The sequence below is a fragment of the Myotis nattereri genome, assembly GCF_964212035.1.
Source record: "Myotis nattereri genome assembly, chromosome: 8".
Lineage (NCBI taxonomy): Eukaryota > Metazoa > Chordata > Mammalia > Chiroptera > Vespertilionidae > Myotis > Myotis nattereri.
Window position 1 is genome coordinate 39,060,294 of NC_138083.1, and position 27,953 is coordinate 39,088,246.

Genomic DNA, 27,953 nt, shown 5'->3' on the forward strand with positions numbered 1-27,953 from the left:
ATCCCACAGATACACTCCTCTTGATGGCTTCTCTTGGCCACCACACATGGACCAGGAGATAAGGGCAGCTACTTGCTCATCCCTATAGTCGCTGCCAACCACACCGCTTTACTGACCTTCAAGCGGATTTTCAGGTTTTTATCTGACAACAAGTGGATGCAGCGCTCCATCACGTCTGTGGCTATTTGGATCTGCAATGGCAGTGGGGGCTCCACGTGGGGACCGGTGTCATTCTCGTCCACTTTGGGAGGGTCTGACTGCTCCTCTGGAAAAAGACAGTATTTTTATGAGCAATGCCCAACTTACCTTGATCTCCCAACCTCAGATCAGGAACAGGACTTAGGAGGGAAAATGTCTAGAAACTGATCCTAAGGAAACCGTGTTAAATTTGGGTCAAGATATGAGTTAAGATATTCACCAAAGCATTAACTGTAACAGCTAAAAACGGGGGAAATACTCCATGTCCACGCAGGGAGGATGGCTTTATAAATCCTGGGACAGCCAGAGAATAACATGTTATGAAGGCCCTAAAATTGGTGTTTACCAAGGGCTTTAAAGACAAGGGAAAGTGCTTATGAAATAACATTGTGTTAAAAAGAGAAAAGCAGGATACAAAATTGCACACATTGTGAGCACTGTTATAGAAATTTTTATATAAAGTTGGAAGTACAACAAAATATGAACAGAGATGGGTCATGAGATCATAGATGAGCTTTATTTTTTCCTATACCTCTGGTCTTCTCTAAATTTCCACAAGTAAATATTTACAGTAAAAACCTAAGAGAGCAAGGCTCTGATATGGAGCCCCTAGGCTGCACCATTCCCTGGGTGGCCTTTGGTCCTTTCCTCTTGGTTCATCCTTTGACCAAAGCGGGTATATGTCTGTCTTCGCCACCAGCCTTTAAAATCCTTTGATCTTCTCAACAAAAAGACTCAAGAGCTTCCTGAAAACCAGGTCAAAATCCCTACCCTGAAAAAGTTTCCTGTTTACTTACAGCCTCCAGCCTCCCACCCATGACCAGCTGTGCTCATCTCCATTAAGCTGAGCATGGCTCTCTTAACTTTTCCCCATTTCAGTTTCCTCTACTGGAAAACAGAAGCGTATCGTAGAGGCCACACCTGTCTCTAACAGATGCTGAAGAGATCAATGAAAATGCATCTGTACAATGCATGGAGTTCTTGGAGAAAGGGACCTCAGAAACACACGGTGCTTTTATTGTGGTTAAAACAAAAAACGCATGTCAAACCGCACTAAGCCAAACATTCTTCACAATGCCAAGTGTGTGGTGTGTCCTTGATGAATGATAATTATAAGGACGATAAGGCTGTGCTTTTCTTCCCAGAGTAGGCTTTGTTGTTTGAAATTCACCGATTGCAGAATGTTACTGGAGGGATGCGAATGTTTCTGTTACTGGAAGGAAGGTTTGATTCATTCAGTGTATTCCTAGTGAACATCAACTAGACCCAGAAGATCCTAATCATGAAAGAATGGATTCACTGACACTGCTAGGATTTAAAACAAGAACGGCAAATCCAAATTACGAGGGATCAAGCTGCCTCCCCTTCTTCAGGTTTGAGCGAGGGGTGCCGTTCAGGGAAAGAAGGATTGGGTTGGCTCAAGAAACAAAACTGAGAAGAAAAACTGATAGATTTCTGATTAGAAAACTCTGTCCTTGGGGAAGCCAATGACTCAACTCTGCATAAATCATTACTTGGGCCCTGTGATGCTGCCCTGTTATTTAGTAGGAATTTGTTGCTGGCTTCAGTTCATCAGAGCCTCAGAGTAGAAATCGCAAAAAAAGAAAGAAATCTGCTTGATTCCACCCTAACAAACTATTTGGGACTCAGTTCGATTTAGGATAGTTCTGAGACCACCAAGCTCATTATAACTTGGCATTTTATAGTTGCAGAGGAGATTCTAATAATTTATTAATCCTTTTGTGACCTGAAGCTCCAGATTGGGCTTGTGAATAAAACAACAGGCCAGAGCTTCAGCTAGCCTAAACTCCGTTCTTTATCATATAAATTGGTAAGAAAAACATTGAACCTTCCTCCCACCAATAAATAAATGGACAAGCATATAAATAGACAATTTATAAGTAAAAGAAAAGAAATTGCCAGGAAAGAAGCATAGAGAAAGATGTTCAACCTTTCCACTAACCAGAGAATGCAAAGTAAAATAACAAGAACCATTTTAATTTAGCAAGAAGTAAAACTGGTGCTAGCCAATGTTGGCAAGGTTGTGGTGAAACCGGTATTAATACTGCACTGCTGAAGGGAAGGCGTAAATTGATACAACCTTTCTGGAAGGCAATTTGGCAAGCATAAAATGATGTTCATATCCTTGACCCAGAAATCCCACTTCTGGGATTTACAAAGAAATTTGCAAAAGGAAGGAAAAGGTCACATGCACAGAATCATCCGCTGTAGCCCTATTTATTAGAGTGAAAAGCTAGAAGCAGCCTAAACTTCCCACAGGGAGATGGATACTTAGTGGCAGCTATTAAAATATTAATTATTAAAACTCTACAGCAACATGGAGAGTTCCTTATCATAAAACTAAATGCAAAAAGGGCATACTGCATTTAAACAGGCTGCAACCATATAAAAATAGGTTTGCAACAAAAAAGAATGGAAAAAGATTACACAAAAAGCGAGAAAGCCTACGTTAGCATGGTGGCGTTATGAGTGATTTTTTTCTTCTTCCAAACCTTCTATAATGACCTTTCACTGTTTTCACAATAATCTGCTTCAAACAGAAAAATAACGGCTGAGCCCAAATAAATTATACTTACCTTCCTCATCAAACTCTGAGACATTTCCATCTGCCACATCCTTTTCCTTGAGGTAGTTCAGCAAAAACTGTTCAATATCTTCGGCTGTGGTGATGTTCTCAAGTCTGGCCTGAAGAGTTGTTGATCTTTGGCTCAAATGACTTCCCTCCTCCCCTGTAATTTGTTCTTGGAGTTGCCCAAGATCACTTGTGTCCGGGAACCACTGGGCTGTAAATAAAGTGTTAGAATGATCACCTTGGTCATTGACAATAGTCATTAATACTTATAAGGAGGACTAGAGGCCCAGTGCACGAATTTGTGCATGAGTGGGGTCCAGCCGGCCCATCCTGATTGGGGCTGATGGGGCTGGAGGGACGGGATGCAGGAGGTTGGCCAGTCGGCCCTGCCCCCGTGTCGAACTCTCGGTTGAGGGGACAATTTGCATATTAGCCTTTTATTATATAGGATAAGCTCTTTGCCATGGTCTGCATGGCCCCTGCATGATCCAGGCCCTACCCTGTCTCTCTAACCTCATCGTCTAACCACTTCCAGTTGCTGTACCATCTTCCAGCTCTCCAACGTGCCAGGTGTTTTCCTATCTTAGGACTTTTGAATATACTGTTCTTGCTGTCTGGAATATTTCGCTCCCATGCCAACTCACTTTTCATGTTTTGATACAAATATAACTTGGCCACAAATGCCATCCCTTGACCCCCGCAATCTAACTTAGGTCCCTTCTATGTTGTCTTATGTAGCACCATGTTCTTTGCTTTCATATCAATTCATCATGATTTATAATTATATTTATTTGTGTGTTCTGTTAATACCTGAATCTCCCATTAGACTCTATGACCCATTGATCACAAATGGAAACCCAATGTGCCCAGCATAGAATGGGTACTCGAAAATATATGCTGAATGAATAAATACACTAGATTGGTGAACATGTACAAGTGACAAAATTCTGGGTACAGGAGACACCACTCATTAGCAAAAGACAGGCTCTATGGAGCCTTGCGCATGAATACAGGCTCACATCTGTATTTCTGACATAAAATGCTTCCAAAGGCTGCCATTTCTTTCTACAGCTTTTCCTTCTTCAGTGATGCTTCCATACTTCTGATGTGTCATCAGAGAATAAGCCTTAAACACCACTGAACCAGTGATTTTCAAACTGTGCTCTGTATACATATCTCTGGGTCACAACAGGGAGGTCAAGAGATAGCAGGCTAACCAGGGTGGGCCCAGGGTTTCTAGCCCTTCTTTAACCAGAGCAACTCAAATTTCAACCCTGGGACTTCATTTCCAACAGGCTCTTAATACTTACTAGTAAAGAGTGAAAGAACTACTAAGAAAAGCCTTTAGCCTGAATTTTCACTGTCCTTGTGCAGGCAGCAGGGAAGAAGTCTCCGATAACCTTTAGCACTTGCTAATCTCTCCATCAAGGAGCATCTGCACAGAGCAGAGCAACAGCAGGTGGAGGTGCCAGGTCAGGCAACTGGGAGGAGCAGAGAGCAAATGCTGGAGATGAGAGCCTTCGATCTGGAGGATCCCATATGCAGGGGCCAATCACGACATTTCTTCAATGTCTCATCCCCAGGCACAAACCAGGCCCATGATGTACCCTAGGGGATTGCATTCCCAACGAGTTAAGCCCCAGCATTCACAATGCTAAAAGCAGACCGGCTATGAAGATGATTTCCTCGATTTAAGTCTAGTGCCAGACATTAAAAAGTCTTTGCTCACAAATGGCTTTTCAACATATGAAATGAAACTCAACCTCACTCTTAATGCAAATTGAACTATAATAAGATGCTATTTTTCTCCTATTAGATTAGCAAAGATCAAAAAGCTGGGTAATACATAGTGTGGGTGAGGGCATGGCAAAATTGGCACTCATACATCGCTGATGGGAGTTTAAATTGGCAGGAACTCTTTGGAGAGTAATTTGATACTCTATTCAAAATTTAAGTGTAATACTCTAAGCCAGCATTTGTCTTAGGAAGCTTACCCTACTGATATACTTACCCATGTTCAAACATGACCTATGAAGATATTCATTGCAGCATTTTTTTGTGGTGGCAAAAGATTGGAAACAACCAAAATGTACACCAAGAAAGAATGCTTAAATAATGGTGCAGCCATACAATAGAATACTATGCAACCGTCAAAACAGTGTGGCAGCTCTGCATGTACAGATGTGGCAAATCTCCAAGTGCTGAGGCATGTGACATGGATGCTTTCACAGCCTTGTTTTGTTATGAATAAATAATCAGCCAACCAATAGTTGGTGCTTAGGAGTAGTTTAACTGATGACGGATCTTGCTCTCCCTGTGGTACCTAATGCTTTTTAGTTGATGCTTATGAAACACTGTGTTTATGGTAACTCAGTTTCCTAAAAAATGTCCTTGTTTCTTTTAGGACCTTTTGGAAGTTCCTTGTGACCACACTTCCACTCCCATCTTAAAAGAGTGCCCATCAGTTAGACAACTGAATGACAACACAGAAATGCCAGCATCTAGTGCTACTCTGATATGTGTGTGATCAATTCCACCTCAGTACTGCTTACTGTTCAGAATGCAAGTGTACTCTGGGTTATCTCAAAAGTTTCAGAAAGGCTAGCCCCAATTGTGCTTCTTTTCCCAAGATGCTCTCAAGTCAACCTTACCTACACTGATTTTCCTCTCTGCAATGGAGACCCCCTCCTCCTCTAGTTCAATTAAAAAAAAAAAACTGCTATACAGAATTCCTCCCTGAGATGACCAAAGACATTAGCACTCCAAGGCAATTCCATTTTCAAGGTCCAAATTGAGATAGCTCCTGAGAGGATAGATTTAATAGGTCTTTTCTTAATATGTTTTTTAAATCTCAAATTAATATGTAGTAGAGTTCCCCAAAGTACTAACAGGTGAAGTCTGAAGTGTATCTGGACCATGGAAGTCAGCCACAGTCTAAAATGTCCAAGCAGTTGGCTAGTGTCCGTAGTTTCCCGGAGGGCAGGGACGAGGTTCTCTTGGTCGCCACCGGCAGCCCAGGGCCTAGTCCAGTACACAGGCTTTTGAGTGGATGCAAAATCAAATCTCAACTCCTTCCCTGGGTCCACAAGGCCCTACAGGATTTGTCCTTGCCCACCTTTCTAACTTCACCTTGTCAGTCTCTCCACCATGACCTCTTCCAGTCTCCAAAGATTCCAAACCCTTTCTTCTTTCCAGGCCTTTCCGCCTGCTGTTCCCTTTGCCTGAATATTCTTAAAAACAATAAAAAACATGTACTGGTGGGTCCTTCTCAGTCTTCAGGTCTCAGCTTTAGTGTCACTTCCTCAGACAGGCCCTCTTTGAACACTTACTTTTACCCAAAGAGCATATATCTACGTAAAGTAGCCCGTCCCTGTTTCTCTCTTGTATTAAGTTGTCTGTTTCTTCACAGGGCTTATAAGATTTTTAAACGAGTTTAGTGATCTGTTTACTTGTTTATCATCTCTCCGGAAGCAGGAGGAAAGCTTCACGAGTTTATTCATCTTATTCACTGCTGTATCCTGATTACTTAGCACAGTGCCTGACATATGGCAGACATTCCTTACTGAATGAATGAATAAAAGAACATTTACACTACATATGAAGGTTCATGAATGAATGAATGAACATTGGAAATGGTATTAGCTGTAGGCCAGAGGACTGTCCTTATTTCCCTCACCTTCTGGGAGAAACTTTCTTACATGGTCTTGACTTTCTCAGCTGATGAGGTCAGTGACCTTTCCATCTACTTTGGAGGCTATTAGCAGTGCTGAATTAAACACTGGAGCCATGCTCTTTGGATAAAAGGGACTCAGGTATATGGCTCATTTTTAAAAAAATTTGTTTCTCATTCAAAGATGGACTATTCAGTTGAGGAATTCTTTTTTTCGTATAATCCAAACACTTTACCATTTTAATTATGGCTAACACCTCTGGTAGACAACCAACAGGATCAAAGGGAAGGAGAGAATCTCAAACCACCTCGTACAATTAAAATGTCAAAAGAAAGTTTCTAGACCTCCTCTGTCCAATATGGCAGTCATTAGCTACATGTGGCTATTGCATAGATACTGCTCATTCTTAAGTATTGCTAGGAGCAGCTTGGTATATTGAAAAGAAAAAAAAAAAATCACAAATCCTAACTTTTCTCATTATTAACTGTGTGACCCTGGCTACGTAGGATCTCACTGAGCCTTAGCTCTTATCTGCAAAACAAAAATAATATTTACATTTAGTCTGCAGGGTTCATGTCCCCGGCACAGAGCAGGAGCTCAATAGAAGGTAGAGATTATTAAAAGTATGTGACCATAACATGTGAAACTGGGCAAATTCAAATAATACTCAAATAATGTCCTCCACAGCATAACCACAAAGAAAACAATAAGGTTAAGCAAATAAGGATTCCAGTTCCCCCCAACCTCCCCCCCCCCCCAAAAAAAACAGCATTAAAAAGGGCTCTCGCCCTGACCAGTCTGGCTCAGTAGATAGAGCGTCAACCTGCGGACTGAAGGGTCCCAGGTTCGATTCTGGTCAAGGGCACCAAAAAAAAAAAGGGCTCTCAATGTACCTAATGCTGCCAGCAAGGCGTGCAGAACACTGACAAAGGACGTAGCCCTCTTATCATAAAATTGGTCCAGGGTGGCCAAGACATCTTGAACCACATCTGCCACCAAAGGAAGCAGGCTAGCATCAGAGTTCCTCAGCATGACTTCCAAGACCTTTGGGGTATGGGGGTGCAGAGACAGATGACGCAGATTTAAAGAGATCCCATTCACCAAATAGTCTGAATTTTGGTTGATCAGTTGCTGTAGGGAGTCGTAGCCACAAGCATGGCAAATGTCCATCATGGCACTGGTAGCGGCCTGGCTAATGAGCAGGGTTTGGTCTCCAGCCTTCTCCAGGACTGGATAGAGGGCTGACATCAAGAGCAAACGGAAGTCTGTTCCTAGTGCATATGCAAAGTGGCCAATCCCTTCCAACTGGATGCATATTTGCCAGATGTTGCTGTTCATGGAGCAGATAGTGGGACCTGGCTTTGAGAAGGCTGGAAAAGATGTAACTTGGCAGGTGTGTGCACCAGATGTGATGGCCTGGAGGCCTGACTGCTTCATAGTTAGCTCCTCTCCCATTTCTTCAGCTTCAATACAAGTGGCCAAATACCAGTTTTCTTGGCTCGTGTATTCTTCAAGGAGAGATGTCACGATCTCTCTCAGTTCCTCTGGGCTTGTTTTAATATGCTTTTCATGAAGATTTTCCACTTCCAGCCCAGCAGCCCCTGCAACCAGTTCATTAAGGATCATGGCAGCTTGCTTTCGGTAAACCACGGACTCATGGTACAGGTCCATAAAGTGATCCACAAGCAAATGGAGGTTCCCATAAAAACCAAGAAGCTGACAGACCTGCTGCAGGAGCAGGAAAATCCTCTCATCGGTAAAGAAGCGGAAGTATCTCCTCTGAATTTGACTCCACGGCCGTGTGGCTGTCTTTGGAGAAGCACTCAGGTGATCAGAATTCCAACGCCGCTCTTCAACAATTTTGATGTCAGCCACGTCTAATTCTAGAACTTGGATAAGCGCTTTGGAAAGGCGCTGGAGGTGGGCCACAGAGTTGAGGACAAAGTTCACTTTGGGGCCCAAGAGTTTCAGATAACCGAGAAGTAAGGAGAGAGTAGAGAATTTGCCCTGATCATCTTGGGAGTTCATTAGGCGGGGAAGAGAGGTGGCAAGGGAATGAAGGTTTTCTGACAAGATGTCAGCAAAGGCTCTGCTGCCCACCACTACTTTCTGATCTGCAAAATGTCTCAGAACTTTATTGCACTGGGCTTGGACTTTAGGACTCTCATCATTTAATAGACCCACCAAAGCCTTCAGAAGGGGTCCAGCCGATTCGACCAGTGACTGACTACACTTCCGAAGAAGGGCCTCAACAAGTTCTATCAGCTCCAGCCTCACCTTCCAGTGTGGGTGAACTGAAGCACACTCAATTATCTTCTTAATAAGGATAGTCAACTTGTCGCCAGTATTTTTTATCCAATCGGCTTCCCTGTGAACCATCAGCTTTGCTACTCTGTGCTCCACCATAGGCTTTGCTTGGACCTCTGAGGTTCTTCTGAGCTGTTCGTCAGCCATGATAAAGCCCACTGTCTTGTAAAAGATCTTCAGGGAAGATACGACAATGCTGTGCCCTTGTTTAAAGTCTCCTGTGATAACCCTGGTCAGTGCCGTTGAGATTCCAGGTAAAAAGGAAGCAAACAAGTCTCCCAGCTGCTTTTGCTCAAGCTCATCCAAGGGCCTCGGATGGTCATCACAATCACACTGCAAGAGTAGAACCTGCAAACATTTTAAGGCAGCGATTTTAATTTGCTTTGACTTCTCCTGTTCTGCTAGGCCTAACAGCAAAGATACAGCAAATCCTAAACGAGGCAGAATGGAGGGCTCATAAAAGGTCAGAATGATGTCCCCATAGGCCGAGTGCATTAATGTGCTGAGGCCCTGGATCACAGCCAATTTCAACTCCTCTGACACAGCGGCGGGTTTTTGGGAGCTGGGGGAATAGAGACAAGTGGAGAGCTCTGAAAAGAGTTCCTGGAGAAGGTCCTGTTCCTTCACACATGTGGAGGAGAGGACAAAGGTGAGGCACTCCACCACGCTTTGGATCAGGCGCTCCCTCTTGGGACCTGGGGTCTTCAGGGTAAACCGCAAAGGGAAGAGGATGTACTGCTGAAGCTGCTGGAGGGCCGAGTCGCCCACAGTCCGTAACTGTGCCTGCAGCTGCTCCACGTGCTCCACCGTCTGGGTCTTTGTCAGCTGAACACAGAGGGGGCGTAAGATGCCGAAGGCCTCCTCGGGAGAATCAAACACCGCCATGGTGCCCTTTCTCTCACAGAGGCAGCATCCTGCAGGCCGGAGGAAGGAAGCAGACACACAGTGAGCTTGCCTTCATGCACCCAGCAGACGGGCAGGGAGTCTACTGGCATGTGCCCGTCGCTACACAGGCACTAGGGGAGCAGTGGCACTGAAGAGACGGTTCCTATTTTTAGGGAGCCCCCAGCCTAGTGAGGGAAGTAGATGGGCAGTTACAACACAGTCTTTTAAGAATTAGGATAGGCCTATGCTGACAGCCCTAAGTGAATGCGGAAGACCCATGTGTCATAACCCTGGGGAAGTCAGGAGGGGGTTCACAGGAAGATGCTTGAGCCAAGAGTTGAGGAAGGAATGGAAAAAAAAAAAATCTGTGGGCTAGTCTAAGGAGTTTGGATTTTAACCTGTCATCATAATGGAGAACCACTGAAAGTTTGTGTGTGTGTTTAACTTGAGGCATAACATACACAGAGTACAATACTCTAGTCTTAATGTACAGCTCAGTGAATGTTTATGTATGTAGAGACCCATGTAACCACTACCCAAAACAAGATATAGACTATTTCCAGCACCCCAGAAAGCTCCCACTTCCCATTTCCCCTGCCCAGAGCTACCACTATCCTGACTTCTATCACTATGGATTAGTTTTGCCTATTCTTGTCACAGCGAGGTTTTAAGGAGGGGGTGATATGATCAACTTCATGCAGTGAAAAGATGCCCTGGCAGCCAGCAGTAATATGGGAGAAGAATCAGAATTAGGTGAGACTGAACACAAAAGCAAAATGAAAGAGTGGCCAGAGAAAAGGAAAAACCAGGAGTGCACATGATCACAGAAGTCATGGGAGAAAGAGACTCAAGCAGGATGGAAAGATGGACGGCAGGCAGGCAGGCAGGCAATGAAAGGAGGCAGGTTTAAGAGTAAGTGGAGGGAGCTGAGCAACTTAATATGAGAGTCTCTTTTCTCTGTGAGGAGAAATTCAAAGTCATGGGCTGACAGTGAATGAGAAGGAGGGTAAGCAGAGGGCTTGAGGAGAGAAATAAAAGTCTCAAATATTCCCTTTGGGGAAGCAGAGCATGCTGGGAAGACATAAAAGTGTGGCCTAAGGGTACTGAGGACTGAGCTGAAACTGGAGACCATAAATGCGTAGAACTGTAAAATGCTGGCATTGGATGAAAGCTTAGAGACCATCTAGTCTGGTGGTGTCTCTCTCACTCTTTATTTACTTATCTATTTTTTGGGTCTACTTGGTGGGGGGTTCTGAACAGATGATGACAATAAAGTGTCTCTGCTGCCTCTCCCCATCTCCAATCCTGTGAACTCTATTGAGTTCCAGTGACTAGGACTGACAGGCAAGTGATGCTTAGTGGCTGTGGGCAAGACCTGCTCAGCCCAGAGAGCTGGTGCTGAACTGTCCCCCTGGGTCAGGAGAGGGCTCCAAGGCAACAATCAGGCTTTAATACCCTGAAGAGAGCATGGTCCACAGAGCTCCATGGACCCCTGCGAGGAAGGGTGATGCTGGTCTCTGCGAGGCTTCTTGGGAGTATGTCTTCTGGTCTCTGTGACCCCCCCAAGAAGCCAGGGGAGGGAAGAAGCTGATATATTCCCTATCCCAGGCTAGGAAAATGCCAGATGTGGATGCCAGAAAGCTTGGCCAGGGACTACAGACATCTCATTGGCACCGGCTCACAGACTGATGACCCAGAGGCTGTTCTGTCATTCCCTGCCTGAAACATGGGTAGTTGAAATAGTAGAAGAAAAGGAAGATAACCACTTAATGGGATCTGTCAGAAGTAGGAAAAGGAAATAATAGCACCCTGAGGTGGTGAATCTCAGATTAACTGAACCACTAAAGGAGACAGACAAAAATTTGAAAAATAATAAGATCAAAAAGGAAGTTCAATTACAAGACAAAAGATAATTCTTAGAGTTTCCAAAACATGATTTTACAAACTTACACACACACACACACACACACACACACACACACACCGCAATTGATGTGGGAAATAAAAAAGATGGCTAATTGCTGAGACCCAATTAGTGGCCAGGAAGATCAAGCAGTTATCTTAAAACTCTGAGCAGAAATACGTAGAGATGAAAATTGTGAGACCTAGAGAACAGATCTGGGAGAACTAACATGTAAATAGCTGGGAATTCTGGAAGGGAACAAAGGAACAGATGGAGGAGCTAAAACAAATAATAGAAACATTTCTCTGAGCTACAAAAAAAAAGAAAAAAAAAGATTTATATGGAGATGGAAAAGACAGAAGGATAAACACCTAGTCACATTCTGGTAAAATTCCTGTACACTAAAAAATAAAGAGAAAATAATATATGCTTTCAGGAGGAAACAACAAATAGCACGGGCTTTGAATTTCTCATTTACATCAATGGACACTAGAAGACAGTAGAACTGCAAATGGCCGAAACCGGTTTGGCTCAGTGGATAGAGCGTTGGCCTGCGGACTGAAAGGTCCCAGGTTCGATTCCGGTCAAGGGCATGTACCTGGGTTGCAGGCACATCCCCAGTGGGAGATGTGCAGGAGGCAGCTGATCGATGTTTCTCTCTCATCGATGTTTCTAACTCTCTATCCCTCTCCCTTCCTCTCTGTAAAAAATCAATAAAATATATTTAAAAAAAAAAAAGAACTGCAAATGAAGGATTGTGCCCCTCCCTCACCCCCATAAACAGGCAAGATATTCACCAGGGAAGGTGAAAGAACAATATGTAAGGGTTGAGAGAGGATTATCACCTGTATACCGACAGAGGAAGAGACCTAAAATGGGAAGATGAATGAAAAAGGGAATATTGCTCAAAAACTTTTTTTCTTTTGGCATGGGAAACTTTCTTCAAATAAAATGTTTAAATGGAAGCTCAGCATGTAAACCAGATAAAATCAGAGGGTCTAGTTAAAGCAGGGTGAAGGCAATGGCCTGGGCTCTGCATCGCTCCTATTCATCTCAGGAGTTTCAAGAAGATAACCTTGGGTGCCCTGAATTATGTTCTTGGATTATATGACAAAAACTGTAAAAGTGCTACTGGAGTGGGAACACACAATATGTTTAAAACTACTGCTCTTTCTCCTGTATTCTCTTTATGATTGATGGTCCTCACCTGAGCTAGAAACCTTAGGCTTTCTGCTTTCTTAATTCCACTATTCCCTTAAGTTTCATCAATTCTACCCTTTCAACATCCTTCAAATCTCTTGATGATCATCATTTATTTAATGTTGGACTACCATAGTGGTTTCCTCTCTGGCTCCCTGCCTTGTGTGCCTCTCCTTCTTGAGCCCACATTTCATGATGACATGTAAGTAATCATTCTAAACAAAAATCTGATCACCTTTCTCCAAGCTTAAAATTCTTCAACTGCTCTCCATAGCCTGCCAAAAGTAAAAACACTTATTTACCATGGCACACAGGTCCCTACCTATCTCACTGACTCCATCTCTATTGCTTCACCCATTAAATTTGAAACTGTAACCATGTAAAATTATAAAACTTGCAATTTCCCACACATTTGCCTCCTTTGTTCTAACACTGTAAGCACCATTATTATAGTATAGCATGCTGTATTATTCTCTATATGTCTGTCTTACCTACTTTAGACTGGACAAACCTATACCTACAGCCTAGAAGGAAATCTGGCACCTGACAAGCATTCAAGAAGAACTGTACATATTCTGCACTCAAACAGGAGATATTAGGAAGTGGCAGGCCAATATTCCTGTTGACAACTAGAAAAAATGCCAGATAAATTCCAAAAATCATTTCTTAAAGCATCAAATAGTTGTGGAAGCAACATGATGGACTAATACTCTAGTTGAGGGAACTGTTCGGAGTCAGTCAATAATCAGGAGCTACTCCCCTCCGCCCCCCACCCCCCATGGTGCATGAGCTCAGGATTATGGCGTGGCTCAGTGGAGGGACAAAACTGCAGTCTTCAGGGATCTCAAAATATATGACTTCTAGGGGAAAGCTGGGGGAGAAATGACTGAAAAACGTTAAAACAAATGAAAGAAATCAACCCACAGATTCAAGAAGCTCAGCAAACCTCAAGTTGATAATACAATGAGAAAGAAATACACATAGCTACCTCACAGTCAAAATGCTGAAAACCAAAAATAAAGAGAAAACTCTTAAAAGTAATGGAGCAATAAATCAACAGACAACTTCTCAACAGAAATAATAAAATCCAAAAGACAATAGAATGACATCTTTAAAGTGCTGAAATAACTACAAACCTTGAGTTTTATATCTTATAAAACATCGTTCAAAACTGAAAAAGATGTTTTAGACAAAAATGTAGTGAATTCTTGTTATCAGGTCCACACTAAAGGAAAAGTTAAGGGAGAAAATGAGCCTAAAGAGAAATATGGATATGTAGGAGGGAATGAAGAACAATATAATAGATCAAAATAAGAGAATATTTACTGTATGAAACAGTAATTATTATGTCTTTTGTAATATATCTATTTATATAAAAGCCTAAGTGACCTGCCAACCGTCTGGTAGCTATGATGTGCACTGACCACCAGGGGGAAGACGCTCAACACAGGAGCTGCCGAGTGACAGCAACTTTGCAGGGCGCCCTCTCACACTCCAGGACTCCTTGGGGGGATGTCAGACTGCTGGTTTTGGCCCAATCTCTGCAGGCCAGGCCAAGGGACCCCACTGGTGCATGAATCTGTGCACTGGGATACTAGTGTGTGTGTGTGTGTGTGTGTGTGTGTGTGTATACATATATCTATCTATCTATCTCCCAAATGCAAGACAATAATGCACAAAAGGGGTATGGGGAGTATATAAGAAATTAAGCCTATTAAGAATCTAGCAGTATCAGGAAGTGGTAAAATAATTTGTATTAGACTATAACGTGTCAGAAATGCATGATAAAATCTGTAGAATAAGCTCCAAAAAAACCCCAAACCTGTAAAATATATGCCTAGCAACCTAAGAGATCAGTAAAAATGAGTTAAACAAATACTATTAATTTATCCCCACCAAAAAGGGTAAAAAAAAAACAAAAAAACCCCACCAAAAAACCAAACAGAAGCAAAACTAGTGGGTCAAACAGAAAACAAGTAGTAAGATGGTAGGCAGGAACTCTAACGAAACAGTGATATTAATTCAATTTCTCCAGAGAGGCACTATTGAATTGACATTTGGGGATGGATAATTATTTGTTGGTGGAGGGTTGTCCTCTCCATTGGCCTCTGTCCCTCCAGGGGCGACATCCAAAAATGTCTCCAGACACTGCCAAATGTCCTATGGAGGGCAAAAGTCACCCCTGGATGAGAATCATTGGTGTAGAGCAAGCATGTCAAACTCAAAGGCTAACACAGGCCAAATAAACAAGGTTTAAGTTTATGTGGGCCACAAAAAAAACAAAAGCTTCAATTTTCATAGAAACGTAGGTTTATTTCGATAGAGACATGCTGAATACAAAGGGCTGAAATAAATGAGTAATTGTTAACATAAAATAATAGAACATTTTAATAAAAATTAATATTTTTTCTTGAACATTAACTTACCAGATACTGAATAACTGCACAAATTAATAAGTGTAAAGCAAATAAACCTATTTTTCTTGTTCTCCAGAAAGAGAAATATTTCCTGTTGTGCACACCAAACAAGTCAGTCCAAGACTAATGACGTGGCAATAGGCTGCTAAAATATTTGCTGCTAGTATTAGTGGAGAGAAATTAGTGATGCGCCTGCACGTAAGGGAAATGAATGCAACAGGATTATAGTAATCAGTCATTAGTGAACGATGTAGTTCATTATTAACAATTATGCACAACAGGATATTGTAAAAATTAAGCTATGAAATTTTTATTAAAACGTTTCTTACATACAGTTATATTGCCTAGGCCGCAAAAATATTCATTGTGGGCCACATGTGGCCTATGGGCTGCGAGTTAGACATGCTTGGTGTAGAATCAACATAACTCCAATCAAAAGCCCAGCAGGATTTTTGTACAAAATAACCAGGTGATTCTCAAATTTATATGGGAATGCAAAGCATCTAAAATAGCAATGGCAATCTTGAAAAAAAAAAAAAAGAATTAAACTGGTAAGCTGTGGTAGTGTAAGTTCTGATACCATCTGACTTCAAGATTTACTGTAAAGGTATACAATAATTAAAGACAGTATAGTGCAGCCGTGGGCAAACTACGGCCCGCGGGCCGGATCCGGCCCGTTTGAAATGAATAAAACAAAACAAAACAAAAAGACCGTACCCTTTTATGTAATGATGTTTACTTTGAATTTATAGTAGTTCACACAAACACTACCATCCATGCTTTTGTTCCGGCCCTCCGGTCCAGTTTAAGAACCCATTGTGGCCCTCGAGTCAAAAAGTTTGCCCACCCCTGGTATAGTGTGTTATTGGCATAAAGAAAGACAAACAGATTAGTTGAACAGAAAAGGGTCCAGAAATAGCCCCCAAATATAAACTAGAGTCCATATATTCACATACCTGATGCAGATGATACTAAAATGAACTGGGGGAAAATAATGGTCTTTTAAATTAAAGGTGCTGTGTCACTTGGCGGTCCACATGAAAAAATATATTATGTCTTGATTTCATCTCACACCAAATTTAAATGTAAAATATAAAACAATAAAGCTTTCTAAAGAAAACAGAAAAAATATCTTTGTGATCTTGGAGTAGGCAAAGATTTTTTAAACAGGATACAGAAAAGTGCTGACCCTTAAAAAAAAAAAAGGATAAATTTAACTACATTAAAATTAAGAACTCGTGTTCATCAAAAGACACCAAGAGAGGGAAAAGACCCATACAGAAAGAGGCAAGATATTTCCTAGATTTCTGACAAAACATTCATATTTGTAATATAAAATATTTTTTCTAAATATATATTTAAAAAATAAATCATTACGAAAAAGGGCATCCAGTGCTTTCTTCCCCTTCTCTTAAAAACCTCCCCACCACCCCCAACACACACACACACACACACACACACACCCCAAAAACCAAACAAAAAAAGAAAGAAGAAAAAGACAGTCCAACATGGAAAAGGACTTGAACCAACCTATCACAAAAGAGGATATTCAAAATGGCAAATAAACATATGAAAAGACATTCAACATCATTAGTTGGAAAACACAATTTAAAACCACAATAAAATACCATTATATACCTGCCAGAAGAGCTAAGCAAAAAAAAAAAAAAAAAAAAAAAAAAAAAGCGGGGGTGGTGGGGGGGGTGTGGGCGGATAAAAAGAAAAAGAAAGCCGAAACCGGTTTGGCTCAGTGGATAGAGCGTCGGCCTGCGGACTGAAAGGTCCTAGGTTCGATTCCGGTCAAGGGCATGTACCTGGGTTGCGGGCACATTCCCAGTAGGAGATGTGCAGGAGGCGGCTGATCGATGTTTCTCTCTCATCGATGTTTCTAACTCTCTATCTCTCTCCCTTCCTTGCTGTAAAAAATCAATAAAAAAATATATATAAAAAAAAAAAAGAAAAATATAATACACCCAGAACACTCATTCAGTACTGGTAGGAGGGTATCTGTTCTTCTAAAGGAACATATATAAGCTCTATGGTCTAGTAATTCCAGTTACATATACCCAATAGAAATGCATGCATACATGTATCAAAAGATATGTCCTGGAATACACTACCCACAACTACCCAAATGCTAATCTATGATGGATAAATTGTGGATGTAGTAGATTAAATTGTGGTATATTTTCTCAATGGAACACTATACAGATGAAGATTTACCACAACCGAAAATCTTCAAAAGAACGGATTACAGGCTCGGAAATATATAAAAGAGATTTCTGTGAGGAAGACAGTATAACAAATTGCTACTTTGACATGACTATAAAAGGCAATCATATACCTTTATGGGATGGCCATGAAATCACACTTGTGTGACAATATGTCAATTACAGAAGGTATTGTTTAGAGATTTAAAGCCTTAGGAGTCCTAGACTCTATTCCTATAAAATACAGCTCTGATTATTCAAAGTGGTACTGCAAAGTTTGATGCTGATATAAATGACAGCAACAGGGGCAGTCTGGCCCAGAAAGTGATAGTGAGATGAGGCATTCAGAATAAGCTGATTCTCCAGGAGAGCAGAGAAAACAAACCAGAGCCTGAACACACAGTTCTTAATTGCTGGTGGCCATCGAAACCTTTCCTAGTTTAGTGTTCTAGTGTGGTCGTGGAAAGTAGTCCCAGGAGAGGTGAGGGAATCATACAGCATGAGTGAACCCATTCCCCCTGGCGGCCTTATCCCCTCCTCCCCTCTTTCTGCCTCTTCACAGGGATTGGCTATGTAAGATCCCTGAGCCACCGTGCTGGTGGGGAAGACAAATGGAGCAATGTGTACAGATTGCTATCTTTACAGGCACTTAGAGGATAGCATGGTAGATCACAAGATACTTATTATATCATACAATCAAGACGTTTAAAAGGGAGGGGAAAAAAGAATTTGGACAAGAGAATCTGTGTTGGGGTTGGGAGACTAAACACTCAGGGCTGTATGGGAAGACTGCTCAAGGTAAAATACCTGTCAGAAGGAAAGGCCAGAAGGAAGAAAAGTCCTAGCACCTAATAAGCCAAAGAGACAGAGGTGCCATCATCGCAAATGAGCCACAACTCACCCAGGAGTGACGGCTGATCACTTGCTCTGGGCCTTTGCTCAAATGTGAATTCTGAGCAAAACCTTCTCTGATCACCCTTATTTAAAACGGCAACCTACCCTCACTCCTCCCCACTCTGACACTTCCTATCTCCTTTCCCTGCCCTTAAAATTTTCTCCATAGCACTTAATACCATCCGTCAAAACAGATGATCTACCAATTTATTTATTGTCTCTCGTCCCTCACTAGAATACAGGCTCTATGAAAGCAGTGATGTTTGACAGGTCTGTTTATTGCTTCTGGCACATAGCAGGTATTCAGTAAATGCTTGTTGAACCAATAGCCATAGTTTAAGGTCTGATTCTCTCATTGGTAGAGCTTTAATATCAGCTATGTCTGAACCAGATTCTGGGTAAAAATATTCTGCACTCTTTTTCTGCTGGATTGAGTTATTCCCATAGGTAGTTGATCTGATCCACTATGGGAAGATCTTACTAGATGCATTCTCAGAGGGGCAATAGCTCTAGATTTTGGCTATACCCAGCCCACTCCTAGGCTGTCTCCAGGACAGGGAGGGAATGAATATAAGAAAACGAATCTGATGATCTGGGTTCTAGTCCTCACTCTTTTAGTGCCTGGCTGTGTGATTTTTATCAATTTCAGTTTCTCCATCTTAAAATAAACTTGGTGGAGAAGTTGATCTCCAAACCTTCTAGCTTTGCTTAACTAGCATACGGATGGGAAGGCTGGGTTTAGATCTCAGAGACAGGAGTTCAGATATGAGAATCTCCAATATAAGTTCTTGAGTAGAAGGAAGAAAATTAATACTTGTTGAAAACACCCACCATATGCCATGCAATGCACATAAAATCTTATGTATTTTTTACACACGTAATTTTTTTGTATGTAAATTCCTCATCCACAAATTGAGTAACACAAGACTCAGGGAGGCTAAGTGATGCCCATAAGCACACAATAAGCAGTGTCAGACCTGGAATTCAACTCAAGCCTGTGTGATGCCAAAGGCTGTGTGCACTCTTTCCACAATACCAGAAGTTCCCACTCCAACTGTTTATCAGAATCAAGGGGGAACAACGTACAGATTCCTGAGCCTTACACCAGATCTCCTGAATCAGAATCTATACTGGGGCTGAGGGTGAGGGTGGTGGTGGTGGCTGGCAAGTATGTTTGGGAATCTATTTTAAAAGTTCAGGTCAATCTGATGATCAACCAGGTGTGTGAAGTCTGCACTGTATACATTCTACACATACTGGGTGTCTTCAAAGAACAGAAGTGATGACAGAGGTACTTGTGCAATAATCCATCTGGCAGTAGTGCTCATTGTACACTGGAGGACTACTGCCTTGGGTTAAAATGATTGGCTTATTTGTGTGCCTCTCCAACAGGATGGTATGCTTTTTTAGTGTTGCAGCTTTACTATGGTTTTCCCAGCATCTGGTGTAATGCCTGCCAAGCAGTTCCGACTCACTGTTTGTTTAATAAATGAGTGAAAGCTAGATAAACATTAAATCTCTAGCATACCCTGAAGTTTTGTAGCTTCTTACCCATCCTTCCTTCTACCTAGAAATACTTCCTTAGCATACACTACATGCCATACACTGTGCTAAGCTCTTGAAGAGGGAACGAAGACACAAAGTTAACTGGAGGGTCTAGCCCTGCCATGGGGGAGGGGATGTACTGCAGAACATTAAGTACATGCCTGGCATGATGCAGCATAGACCTATGAATCAGGAGGTCATGGTTCGATTCCCAGCCAGGGCACAGGCCCAGGTTGTGGGCTCGATCCCCAGGGAGGGGTGCGCAGGAGGCAGCTGATTGATGATGTTTCTCTTTCATTGATGTTTCTGTCTCTCTCTCCCTTCCTTTCTCTCTAAAAATCAATAAAAACATATTTAAAAAATAAGAACCATAAGTACACAAAACAGAAGGTGGAAGAGGGGAATCAAGGAGCCTTCCCATAAATCCTTCCACAAATTACTCCAGACTCACTTAGTACTTTGTTTATAGATGTTCTCTACAGAACACCTGTGAAACAGTGCCCCGTGTTAGACTAATAATATGTGTAAAGCAAAAACAGGTAAGACTGAAAGTATAGGTGATCACAAGTATAGGTGATGACTTCAACTTTCTTCTCTCAACAATGAGACAGAAAATCAGCAAGGATAACAACTCAATACTATCAACATTTACGGGATACTTCAACCCACAACAGCAGAATACATATTCTTTTCAAGTGCCCACAGAACATATATCAAGATAGATCATATTCTGGACCATAAAACATACCTCAACAAATTTAAAAGAATTAAAATCATACCAAGTATGTTCTCTAACCATGATGGAATCAAATGAGAAATCACTACCAGGGAGATAACAGGAAAATGTCCGAACACTTGGGAACAAAATAATACATGTCTAAATAATCCATGAATCAAAAAGGAAATCTCAAGGAAATAAAAACAACAACATAGAAACCAATGACAATGAAAATACAACATATCAAAATTTGCGGGGCACAACTATACCCAGGGGCAGAGGGAAATTTATAGTACTAAATACATATATTATAAAAATGGAAAGGTCTCAAATCAATAATCTAAACTTTCACCTCAAGAACCTGGAAGAAAACAAGCAAGATAAAACCAAAGCAAGCAAAAGAAAGTGATAAAAATCGAAACAGAAATCAATGAAATTGAAAACAGAAAACAATAGATGAAAACTCAATGATATGAGGAATAGCATCGCCACAAACAGCCCACTCCCATTCAAGGAGCAGTTGCCACCCGAGCAGCCTCCCTAAGTCCGAGGGGCAGCAGCCACACGAGCAGATCACCCACGTCTGAGGAGCAGCAGCCCTATGCAGTCCACAGTGGTCCGAGGAGCAGCAGACACACGCAACCTGCACCTGTCTGACGAGCAGCAGCTGGGAGAGTGGCCTGCCCCCATCTGAGGAGCAGCAGACACACGTGCAGCTCGCTCCCACCAGAAGAGAAGCAGCCACGCAAGTAGCCCATCCTACGCGAGCAGACAGCCCCTGTACAAGAAGCAGCAGCTGCACGTGCAGCTTGCCCCTGTATGAGGAGTAGCAGTCACATGAACAGATAGACAGACCACATCTGAGGAGTGGCAGCCCTGCGCAGCCCACACTGGTCCAAGGAGCAGCAGCCTCACGCAGCCTGCACCTGTCCGACGAGCAACAGCTGGGTGAGCATCCCGCCCCCATCTGAGGAGCAGCAGCCACACATGCAGCTCACTCCTGCCCAAGGAGCAGTAGCCACGCAAGCAGCCCGTCCCCCATCTGAGGAGCAGCAGCTGCACGAGCAGCCCGCACCCGTACGAGGAGCAGTAGCCCTGTAAGCAACCTGCCCCTGTCCAAAAAGCGGCAGCCTCACGAGCAGCCCGCCCCATCTGAGGAACAGCAGCAGCGTGCATCCAGCCCGATCCAAGGAGCAGCAGCCACGTGAGCAGTTCGCGCCCAACCGAGGAGCAGAAGCCATGTGAACAGCCCGCTCCTCTCCAAGGAGCAGCAGCTGCGCTCAGCCCACCCCCACCTGAAGAGCAGCAGCCTCATGATCAGCCCACCTCTGTCCAAGGAACAGCAGTGGGGTGAGCAGCCTCACCTACCAGCCAGAGGAGACAACACTGCTGCAAACAGCACCCACCAGAGGAGCCACTGCCAACTGAGGAGCAGCCACTACTGTGACCACTTGAGGGGAAACTGCAGCCCGAGGAACAACTACCACTCAAGGAGCAGCCCCTGCACAACTCGACATCTAGATCAGTTGGTGAGACTAAAAATGGGTAGCCAAAAAAAACCCCAAAGGAAAGAAAAGAATGAATAGCCAGAAAAGCGGCTAAGTGAAACAGTGGCATGCAACATGTCAGAAAAAGAATTCAGAATAAGGGTCCTAGAGTGTATAAACTGGATGGAGGAAAAAATCAACAACTTCTGCAAGAATCAAGAAGAAATGAAGAGTGATATAGCTGCAATAAAAAACACCATGGAAAGTTTCAAAAGTAGACTAGGAGAAGCGGAGGACTGGATTAGCGAATTAGAAGACAGGGAAGCAAAACACACCCAAACTGAACTGCAATTGGAGAAAAAATTAAAAGACAGGAGGAGAGCCTAAGGGAGCTATGGAACAACATGAAACGAAGCACCATACAAATGTGCCAGAACAACAGGAAGAGGAACAAGAATTAGAAAACCTATTTGAAGAAATATTGTCCGAAAACTTCCCTGCTGTGGGGAAGAAAAAAGTCACACAAGCACAGAGAGTCCCAAACAAGATGAACCCGAAAAGACCCACGCCAAGACACATCATAATTACGATGGCAAATGTTCAGGACAAAGAGAGAATCTTAAAGGCTGCAAGAGAGAGATGGAAAGTTACATACAAGGGATCTCCCATTAGATTATCAAATGACTTCTCAACAGAAACACATCAGGTCAGAAAAGAATGGATGGAAATTTACAAAGTGATGCAAAGCAAGGGACTGAATCCAAGAATACTCTATCCAGCAAGGCTATTATTCAAAATTGAAGGGGAAATAAGAAGCTTAACAGACAAAAGAAGGCTAAGGGAGTTTATCACCACCAAGTCAGCAATGCAAGAAGTGCTAAAGGGACTGGTGTAAAAAGAAGAAATAAAAAGCTAAGAAAGAACACAGGCACAAAAAATAAAAATGGCTACAAACAAGTACTTTTCAATAATAACTTTAAACATAAATGGACTAAATGCTCCAATCAAAAGACATCGAGTGGCTGAATGAATAAAAAAACATGACCCATACATTTGCTGTCTACAAGAGACCCACCTCAGAAGAAGGGACTCACACAGACTGAAAGTGAAGGGATGGAAAAATATCTTTCAGGCAAATGGAAATGAAAAAAAAAGCTGGGGTAGCAATACTTATATCTGACAAAATAGACCTCAAAGTGAAGGCCATAACAGAGTTAAGGAAGGCCACTTCATAGTATTAAAGGGATAGATACAACAAGAGGATATAACCCTAATAAACATATATGCACCCAATGTAGGAGCACCCAAATACATAAAAAAACTCCTGGAAGATATCAAGGGAGACATCGACAACAATACAATCATAGTAGGGGACTTTAATACACCACTGACATCACTGGATAAATCCTCTAGACAAAAAAATCAGCAAAGAAACAGCAATACTAAATGACTCACTAGATCAGATGGACTTGACATCTCCAGAACATTTCACCTCAAAGCCGCAGAATATACATTCTTCTCAAGTGCACATGGACATTTTCAAAAATAGACCACATATTGGGTCACAAGCAAAGTCTCCCCAAATTCAAAAAGACTGAAATCATATCAAGAATCTTCTCAGACCACAATGGCATAATATTAGAAATAAACTACAATAAAAACAATCCAAAACACTCAAACACTTGGAAGCTGAATAGCATGTTATTAAATATTGATTTGGTTACCAATGCGATCAAAGAAGAAATTAAAAACATCCTGGAAACTAATGACAATGAAAACACAACAATCCAAAACCTATGGGACACAATGAAAGCAGTCCTGAGAGGGAAGTTTACAGCTTTACAGGCCTACCTCAAAAAGCAAGAAAAAATGGTAGTAAATCATCTAACTCTACAACTCAAAGAATTAGAAAGAGAGCAACAAGAAAAGCCCAGAGTGAGCAGAAGGAAGGAGAAAATAAAGATCAGAGCAGAAATAAATGACATAGAGACCAAAAAGAAATAATACATAAGATCAATGAAACCATGAGCTGATTCTTTGAAAGGATAAACAAGATTGACGAACCTCTAGCCAGGCTCACTAAGAAGCAAAGAGAGAGGACCCAAATAAACAAAATCAGAAATGATAGAGGTGAAATAACAACAGACCCCACAGAAATACAAATGATTGTTAAAAAATACTATGAACAACTCTACTCCAACACACTAGACAACCTGGAGGAAATGGACAAATTCCTAGAAAAATACAACATTCCAACACTCAATCAGGAAGAATCTAAAAATCTCAACAGGCCAATAACTATGGAAGAAATTGAAGCAGTCATCAAAAAGCTTCCATCAAACAAAAGCCCAGGACCAGACGGCTTCACAGGGGAGTTTTACTAAACATTCAAGGAAGAACTAAAACCTATCCTCCTCAGACTTTTCAAAAAAATTCAAGAGGAAGGAACACTTCCAAGCCCATTCTATGAAGCCAGCATCACCCTAATACCAAAACCACGTATAGACAACACAATGAAAGAGAATTACAGGCCAATATTTCTCATGAACATAGATGCCAAAATCCTCAACAAAATCTTAGCAAATCGGATCCAGCAGTACATCAGAAAGATCATACACCATGACCAAGTAGGATTTATCCCAGGGATGCAAGGATGGTACAATATTTGCAAATCAATAAAGTGATACATCACATAAACAAATTGAGAGAAAAAAACACATAGTCATATCAATTGATGCAGAAAAAGCATTTGACAAAATCCAACACCCATTTTTGATAAAAACTCTCAGCAAGGTGGGAATAGAAGGATCATACCTTAACATAATAAAAGCCATATATGACAAACCCACAGCCAACATCATACTCGATGGGCAAAAACTAATACCATTTCCCTTAAGAACAGGAACAAGACAGGAATGTCCACTCTCACACCCCTGTTCAACATAGTACTGGAAGTATTAGCCATTGCAATTAGACAAGAAGAAGAAATAAAAGGCATCCAAATTGGAAAAGAAAAAGTAAAACTGTCCTTATTTGCAGATGACATGATATTGTACATAAAAAACCCTAAAGACTCCATCAAAAAACTATTAGACTTGATAAATGAATTCGGCAATGTAGCAGGATACAAAATTAACACCAAGAAATCTATGGCATTTCTATACACCAATAGTGAACTTACAGAAAAAGACTTAAAAAGCAATCCCATTTACCATCACACCAAAAAAAAAAAAAATTAAGATATCTAGGAATAAACTTAACTAAAGAGGCAAAAGACCTCTACTCAGAAAACTACAGGACGTTGAAAAAAGATATAGAGGAAGACATAAACAGATGGAAGAACACACCATGTTCATGGATTGGTAGAATCAACATCAGTAAAATGTCCATACTATCCAAAGCAATCTATAAATTTAAAGCACTTCCCATTAAAATACCAACGGCATATTTCACAGACCTAGAACGAACTCTCCAAAAATTCATCTGGAATAAAAAAAGACCCCGAATAGCTGCAGCGATCTTGAGAAAGAAGAACAAAGTAGATGGGATCTCAATACCAGATATCAAGCTGTATTACAAAGCCACTGTTCTCAAAACTGCCTGGTACTGGCACAAGAACAGACATATAGATCAATGGAATAGAATAGAGAACCCAGAAATCGACCCGAACCAATATGCTCAATTAATATTTGACAAGGGAGGCAAGAACATACAATGGAGTCAAGACAGTCTCTTCAATAAATGGTGTTGGGAAAATTGGACAGATACATGCAAAAAAATTAAACTAGACCACCAACTTACACCATACACAAAAATAAACTCAAAATGGATAAAGGACTTAAATGTAAGACGGGAAATCACAAAAATACTAGAAGAATCCAAAGGCAACAAAATCTCAGACATATGCCGAAGCAATTTCTTCACTGATACTGCTCCCAGGGCAATGAAAACTAAAGAGAAAATAAACAAGTGGGACTACATCAAAATAAAAAACTTCTGCACAACAAAAGAAACCATTAACAAAACAACAAGAAAGCCCACTGCATGGGAGAACATATTTGCCAATGTTATCACCGATAAGGGTTTAACCTCCAACATTTATAGGGAACTCATACAACTTAACAAAAGGAAGATAAACAATTCAATCAAAAAATGGGCAAAGGACCTAAATAGACACTTTTCAAAAGAGGACATTCAGAAAGCCAAGAGACATCCGAAAACATGCTCAAAGTCACTAATCATCCGAGAGATGCAAATCAAAACAACAATGAGGTACTATCTCACACCTGTCAGAATGGCTATCATCAACAAATCAACAAACGACAAGTGTTGGAGAGGATGCGGAGAAAAGGGAACACTCGTGCACTGCTGGTGGGAATGCAGACTGGTGCAGCCACTATGGAAGACAGTATGGAGTCTCCTCAAAAAGTTAAAAATGGAACTCCCATTTGACCCAGTGACCCCACTTCTAGGAATATATCCCAAGAAACCAGAAACACCAATCAGAAAGGATATATGCACCCCTATGTTCATAGCAGCACAATTTACCATAATGAAGATCTGGAAACAGCCTAAGTGCCCATCAGCAGATGAATGGATTAGAAAACTGTGGTATATCTACACAATGGAATACTATGCTGCTGTAAAAAAGAAGGAACTCTTACCATTTGCAACAGCATGGATGGAACTGGAGAGCATTATGCTAAGTGAAATAAGCCAGTCAATGAAAGAAAAATACCACAGGATCTCACTCATTTATGGATAATAAAGACCATTATAAACTGATGAACAAAAATAGATACAGGGGCAGAGCAGCATCGAACAGACTGTCAAACTACAGCGGGAAGGCTGGGGAGGGTTGGGGGACAGGAGGAAGGGGTAAGAGATCAACTGAAGGACTTATATGCATACATATAAGCATAACTAATGGACATAAGACACTGGGGGATAGGGGAGGCCAGGGAATGTCAAGAAGAGGAAAAAAAGGAGACATATATAATACTCTGTGTAATACTTTAAGCAATAAAACAAAATTTAAAATAAATAAATAATGAAAGTAAAAAAAAAAAACTCAATGAAACAAATAACTGGTTCTTTGAAAAGATCAATTAAATTGACAAACTTCTGGAAAGATGTGTGAGAGAGACTAGCAATATCAATAATAAAATGAGACAGCACTACAAACCTTGTAGACATCAAAGAATAACACAAGACTACCACAAATAACTTTACACTCAAAATTTAATTTGTTATTTACAAACTAAAAAAAAGGAAGAGAGAAAAAAAAAGAAAAAGAAATCTCCAGAATTAGATGGTTTCACTGGGAACTTCTACCAATCATTTAAAGAATTAACAGTAATGTTAATGTAAAAAAATTCATATGTAATACTTTAAGCAAACAAATAAAAAAATTCAAACCTGTAAAGAATTTGTTTAAATATATATATATATATATATATATATATATATATATATTTATTGATTTCAGAGAGGAAGAGGGAGAGAGAGATAGAAACATCAATGATGAGAGAGAATCATTGATCGGTTGCCTCCTGCATGCCCCCTTCTGGGGATCGAGGCTGCAACCCAGGTACGTGCCCTTGCCTGGAATCGAACCAGGGACCCTTAAGTCCGCAGGCCGACGCTCTATCCACTGAGCCAAACTGGCTAGGGTGTGTAAAGAATTTTTTGAGTTTATTTGAGCCAAACTGTCAACAATTGCCCGGGAGCAGTATCTTAAGGGAGTGTGGTGGGTTTTCCTCTATTTTTATACATTGCAATCAAAGGAGGGACATAGGTGGGTTACATGAAATCCATTGGTGCTAGATTAGAGAGGTAGGAGAAAGCAAAGCTCGGGGGAGAGGGGAACCTCTGGGATTGGATAACAAGTAAAATGAAAGACACATACTTAGGTGGGTGCAGGAG

The 27,953-nt window shown here is 41.4% G+C and overlaps 1 protein-coding gene across 1 annotated transcript in view; it reads right to left on the minus strand.

Annotated features, from left to right (window-relative positions):
* The window catches only part of TTI1 (TELO2 interacting protein 1), a 48,964-nt gene that overhangs the window by 17,133 nt on the left and 3,878 nt on the right, over window positions 1–27,953 (minus strand). Inside the window, exons 2-4 of the mRNA XM_081096579.1 lie at window positions 7,356–9,683; window positions 2,796–3,002; window positions 117–265 (exon numbers count right to left, since the gene is read on the minus strand). Coding sequence (XP_080952705.1) covers window positions 117–265; window positions 2,796–3,002; window positions 7,356–9,654 — 2,655 coding nt within the window. The 5' untranslated portion in view covers window positions 9,655–9,683. The remainder of the gene's footprint in view (window positions 1–116; window positions 266–2,795; window positions 3,003–7,355; window positions 9,684–27,953) is intronic.